Raw genomic sequence first — 6433 nt, forward strand, 5'->3', positions numbered from 1 at the left:
CCTCAACCTCCTAAACATCAGAAATGTCCCTCGTGACAAAATGTTAGGATCACCTGCTGAACGCCTAATGTCCAGACAGACACGTTCAACTTTTCCTATCAACACCACACTGCTAGCGCCAGCCCCAAAGAACGCTATGCAGATCTCCATGCATCTCAAGAGGAAAAGACTCATTCAGAAGCAACACTATGACATGACAAGTCGCTCACTTAAGCCGCTTGCAGAAGGACAAGTCGTCAGGTTGCAGACAACCAAGGGACATGACCGCCTTGGCACGGTAAGGCAGATATGCAAAGAGCCACGTTCCTACATTGTCGAATCCGACGGTGGCATCTACAGAAGAAATCGTCGCCATATTCTGCAGGTTGCCGAACCACCATCCCAACGAATTGACCCTGCAGAACTCAGTTTCCAGTCAACCGACCCAGCCACGCCGGACACTCTTCTTTCCACACCACAGCTCCAACAGGTACCGCGACCAACTCAAGTGCCTTCTCAGCATACAAGCAAGCAGTAAATTCTTACACCTTCCTCCTTCACTAAGATATCGCATGATAATGCCCCTTATGTGACACGCTCAGGTCGCATCTGTAAGCACAATCCAAAATACAACGTTTGAACTATGGACTTAAGGGACTCAGAACTTTAAAAAAAATAAATAAATAAAAAAGAGAAGGAAAATGATGTATTAATACACTGGACTCTTGCCTTAATGGTCTAGCATTTTTTATTTTCAATGTTGATTAACAAATTTTGTGTTTACACGTATTTTGAGTTTTATTTTGTAAAGCTAAGGAAAGGCATATTTCGGTTTCAAATTGAGTCATTCATTTAGATAACAACATGTTATACATAAATATATTGTTGCTTTGTTGCAGATCAACGTTTGAGACATCTGCTGATTTATACTGCCTTAAGTCATTTTGTGATACCAAGTTATTTGTGTCATAAATTTTATCCATATGGCATATTTTGGTTTTATAGGATGCACGAGCTATAAGGAGAGGATGTAAATCATTCTAACAACTGATTGTTTATGCTGTGTGTACTATAACGGAAGCCGTACTTGCTGAAGGTGCGCATGCTCAGTAACTAGTTAATTGTATCTCACGTTTACGTGTCGTTCCCGCCAGTATGTCTATGTTCGGTTGTGATTAAAGCCACTAAACCACAGTATGGTCTCCTCATGCATTTCGACAATGTGATATGGCAGCGAGGAGACAATGGAAATAACAACTATATCATGATCTGGAAAGGCTTTCTAAAAGTTGTCACGAGGTTGGACTTTGGTAGATTGTGTAGTTCAACAGCATATAGCTGACAATGACCAGGAAAGTGGTCAGAAATCCAAAGATGAATCTGTGTTATAGTCATCATGCTCAACATCTTGAAAAGCTACAGTCTGTTGGACCTACAGACTTGAAGAAAACTAGAATTTCTAGCACAGATTTTTTTCTTATGGTTTCTGTTTCTGAGCCCAAATAGGAAACGTTCCAATGATGTACTGTTTTACACTGATGATGGCAAAGTTGCAATGGAAAAAAACACACTTATATCCACAGCAAAACAATTTATCATCAAATTTATTGACATTTTTATTTCATAACATGTTTGTTTCCACCGTGTTTTTATTGTGTAACAGCTAATAAATGTTATGACAGACTTGCTACTGGTCATGTCATCGCAAAGCCCCTCCCCCAGACCACTGACACAATTCTAACCCTTTTAAAAACAAGTAACTAACATCAGATATTTCACAATTCAGTGTTTAAAAATAGCATTTATAAGTCACTTTAACAAAAAGAAGAGAAAAATACAAGCATCAAAATTACCTATCATCAAGCCTATTATGCAGTATTATATTACACAGCCTGAGCCTAATAGAGTATGCAGTTATAGACCACCTTTTTGAGGCCCAGAGTGTTGAAATTTATAGAGCTTTAATATTAACATCAACAGTTTATTTGCTACACATCAGCAGTCTATAGCACCTTTAAATCTTGACAAACAACCATTTGTAAGAAACCGATCACAGGATAATGCACTCTTACACTTGCACCTATGGGCAATTTCACACAATCCATCCACCTACGAACATGTGTTTTTGGAATGTGGGAGGAAACTGGATCACCTGGAGAAAACCCATGCAAACACAGGGAGAACACACCACACTGAAAATTAACAGGAAACACTAATATGAACGTACATATAAACACTAATATTTAAATGATTTGTCTTAAAAAAAATTGCATATACAATGAATATGCTAAAGGCTCTGGTACCAGGACAAATAAGGCATTTACAAAGTTAGTTGGAAATAAATGTATGGCTGTTTGTAAAGGCGTGCAATAAACTGTTTCTTATTTATTTCTGTCACAGAACAGATGAAATGGTGGTCGTATGTTGGCTTCCTCCATGAGTCAGATTTGTCCCTCTGTCAGTGCTCTGGTTGTCCTCGTCCTCCATTGCATTTTCAATGTTTGACAGAATTGCATAAAATTGCTTCTTAAAGTCCTTCCCCATGAACGCATAAAGAAACGGGTTCAGACAGCTATTAAGGCTCATGAGAATTAAGGTAAATATTTCCGTAATGTTTAGAATTTTATTATATCTATTTGTAATTGTACTTACATACATCAGCGTTACTATGTGGTAAGGCAGCCAGCAGATCAAGAAAGTGGCACTCAGTGCTATCATGATCCTGAAAGGCTTTTTAGATGAAACCATCTGCATGGTCTTTAGTTTTCGTATTATGATGAAACAACAGGTGATAATTATCAGGAACGGGATCAAAAATCCAAAAATGGAGTTACATATAGACATTGATGCAGAAAATGTATATACATAACAATAATAATCGTGTAGCCAGTCATTCTCATAGTGAGGGATAACTAGAGCTGTAACATTAAATATTGCAGAGGTGAACCAAACTAGAACAACTACCATAGAGGCCTTTTTCACTGTGCGCTGATTCTGAGCCCAAACTGGAAACATGACAATCACACAACGGTCCACGCTGATGATGGTGAGGAGGAAGACGCTGCAGTAGAGATTTAGGGGAATGGTAAAGTAAATTAAATAGCACATGAACTGTCCAAAGATCCCGGTTCTTTTGATCACATAATACAATAAGAAGGGAAGGGTGGAGCAGAACAAGAAGTCGGACACAGCCAGGCTCAGGTACCAGATGCTGATGACTGACTTTCGGACTTTAAATCCTGCAATCCAGATCACCAAACCATTTCCAGTAAGACCCAGGACAATGATGATCACGCTGCTCACTATATAGAACATTTTCAATGGATCCATTCCTGTGTAATTGTTCCCGAATGAAGTCAAGATGTCTCAGTTCTATAAAGGAGACAGAAATCAGTAGACGTGTTAATGTTCTGTAAGGTTTTGTTACTAAATAAGCAGAAATACCTTTGTCCAGCGTTTGCAGAGAAATAATATCTACTAGTGAACACTTCATGGCTTTGTTTTATGGAATATTTAACTGTAAATAAATATCTTTATATATGTTTAAAGAAAATAAAAAGACTCACCGGCCAATGGCTGCTTCAGCACACTGCTGCAGAGCTGGGGGTGGTGTTGCTGCTTAAGATGAGTAATGATCTTTTATATTATGAGTAAAATTTTGTAACTTTCACTTCCTTTTTGTGGTTTGTCAGAATTCAAAGGAACCTTCTTTTCACTGAACGGTCATGCCAGATGTGCACTGTGCACTTGTATAATTTTACACTCCACACTTTAGTCATTTGTCAAATACACCACAGTGCATTTGTTTAAACAGAGAAGCCTCTGAATTTTTTAAAGTTTGTTTAACACACGCATTAATCATTTTCTATTGTTTAGCATCTGAGTGTTCTTGTGTTTAGTGTGTGTGTGTGTGTGTGTGTGTGTGGTCTGAGAATGTAAGCGCTGTTCCAGAATATTAGTCAGCAACCGAAAAGTGTTGCGTAATATACATTTTCAAGAATGAAATGTAATTTTGGGATACTGCAATGCCAGCTCCTCTTTGCTGGTAGTCTCTGGATTTTTTGACAAACAAACTGCAGCAGAAGTAGCACAGTGGCTCAACAAGTGTCAATGTTGCATAGCTCCAGCGTCCTGTATTGTGAGTTCAGTTCCCACCTTGAGCCACTGTCTCTGAGGAGTGTGGTGTGTTCTCCCTGTATCTGCATGGGTTTCCTCCAGGTGCAAACCCAGAGTTTGGGAGGCGGAGGTAATGTTTGAAGAAGATGCCCGGTGCTGCTCAAAATGGTTCGACAGGCGAGTGGCAAAAAAAAAATAATAATTATAATCTCTTAGTCATGAAGTGTTGATGAACAGCTGTTCATAAATCAAAAGATTGATTATATGGCATCGGCTGTGGTTTATTTTTATGAATTCTCTTTAGAGGTCTTACTTCCCATAATCTTTGATTGACTTGACATCATGCTTCCTGTGTGACATTCAAACATTCAAATTCACCTGGTTCTTCACTAAAGGATTTTCACTTTTATTTTTTTTTAGTTTTAGTTTAATGCTCTGTGAAGATTTTTTCGAGCAGGACTTGGTCCCTGTCCACACTGCTGCCAAAAGGACCAATGCCTGGTTTAATAACCATAGCATCACCGTGCTTGTTTGGCCAGCAATTTCGCCCAGAAACTTTATCCTCCTTGAGCCCTAGTAAATGTTCCGGCTAAAGTCAGATTCAGGCTGTAGACATGCACTCCCTGCCAGATGCACCCTCTGCCACAATGACTGAAATGGCACAGTGTAGCGATTTCTGGGAGAAGGGTTTGGCTGCAGACATTCACTCACAGCCTCACATGCACCACCAGCCTATTCATGACATCAGTGTACTCTCAGCCACGGAAACTGAATTACTTTGTGCCTTTTGAGGAATACATTTGCGCTTGATACTCGTGGCCGATGTGAGTGACTACGTTAATTAAAGCAGTGTACCGTCTGATGTGAAATCAGCTTTGTGATCAAAGGTATGTAATAATAAATAATAAATAAAATTTGCTTTGTCCCGTGTTTCATTCCGGAATGATAGAGGGATTAAGAAAATAATAACCTCGAGTAAATCCTGTCACTCTGCTGAGCCTAAGACATATGATGTACTGTTGGGCTGTAAGACTTACACTGAATTGACATTAGCTTTGTCAGATTGATTGTTGAGTGTACTCGACTCAAGAAAAAACGAGTTTAACAAAACAAAACTGCTTTATTTAGAAGAGCTTTGGCTTGTAGAGATACACAGCACATACATGAGCTGGGAGCGTTCCCACCTACAGAGAGACAGAGGGAGCAGGATACACACTACAAAGTGCACATGTCTACTAAATGCATTACGCTACACTGATAATAGTGGGATGAAATAGTGATTATGGTACCTTTAAAAAAATGCACATCCCTACGGATAAGGTCTGATTTATTAGCAGAATCAGCAAGCATGAAGTACATTCAGTGGACGCTGTCATCATATGTAGCACCAGAAATCACTACACTGATGATATTGTCGTCATATATAGCACCAGAACTCTACAAAGATTACACCGTATTAAGATATCCATGGGGCGACACGGTGGTGCGGCAGGTAGTGTCGCAGTCACACAGTTCCAGGGACCTCAGAGTCCCGCTCCGTGTGACTGTCTGTGAGGAGTGTGATGTGTTCTCTCTGTGTCTGCGCGGGTTTCCTCCGGGTGACTGTCTGTAAGGAGTGTGGTGTGTTCTCCTTGTGTCTGCGTGGGTTTCCTCCGAGTGACTGTCTGTGAGGAGTGTGGTGTGTTCTCTCTGTGTCTGCGCGGGTTTCCTCCGGGTGACTGTCTGTAAGGTGTGTGGTGTGTTCTCCTTGTGTCTGCGTGGGTTTCCTCCGAGTGACTGTCTGTGAGGAGTGTGGTGTGTTCTCTATGTGTCTGCGCGGGTTTCCTCTGGGTGACTGTCTGTAAGGAGTGTGGTGTGTTCTCCTTGTGTCTGCGTGGGTTTCCTCCGGTTCACTGTCTGTGAGGAGTGTGGTGTGTTCTTCCTGTGTCTGCGTCTAAAAACACACGTTGGTAGGTGGATTGGAGACTCAGAAGTGTCCGTAGGTGTGAGTGTGTGTGTTGCCCTGTGAAGGACTGGCGCCTCCTCCAGGGTGTACTCCTGCCTTGCACCCAATGATTCCAGGTAGTCTCTGGACCCACCGCGACCCTGAATTGGATAAGCGGTTACAGATAATGAATGAATGAATGTATTAAGTTCTGACACTAATTCAGCATTTCATTTTTAAATGTGTTGTTTTTCAGTAAAGAGTTCAAGCAACGTGAAAAAAACGGAATTGCGTTTTTGCTTTTAATTTTTGCAGGTATTCTGCATGTTAGTATGGAAAAGCAATGATGTGTATGGATTGTATTTCACATTGTAACTATTGCAGTGATTGCAGTGATTAATTCCTCTCCATGCA

At 40.5% G+C, this 6433-nt stretch overlaps 1 protein-coding gene across 1 annotated transcript; it reads right to left on the reverse strand.

Moving 5' to 3' along the window:
• Positions 1-1642: 1642 nt before the first annotated feature.
• LOC136710077 (formyl peptide receptor 2-like) lies at positions 1643-3574 on the reverse strand. Its single transcript, XM_066685710.1, has 2 exons — positions 3546-3574; positions 1643-3351 (listed from the first exon to the last, which is right to left on the reverse strand). The coding sequence occupies exon 2, from the start codon at positions 3307-3309 to the stop codon at positions 2374-2376; it is 936 nt and encodes a 311-aa protein (XP_066541807.1). The 5' UTR covers positions 3310-3351; positions 3546-3574; the 3' UTR covers positions 1643-2373.
• Positions 3575-6433: the final 2859 nt, after the last annotated feature.

This window comes from Hoplias malabaricus, chromosome 11 (assembly GCF_029633855.1).
Source record: "Hoplias malabaricus isolate fHopMal1 chromosome 11, fHopMal1.hap1, whole genome shotgun sequence".
In the NCBI taxonomy this organism is placed as follows: Eukaryota; Metazoa; Chordata; class Actinopteri; order Characiformes; family Erythrinidae; genus Hoplias; species Hoplias malabaricus.

Bases quoted from the DNA above. Each gene is read 5' to 3' on its own strand.
- LOC136710077 (XM_066685710.1), bottom strand. From the start codon at position 3,309: ATGGATCCATTGAAAATGTTCTATATAGTGAGCAGCGTGATCATCATT.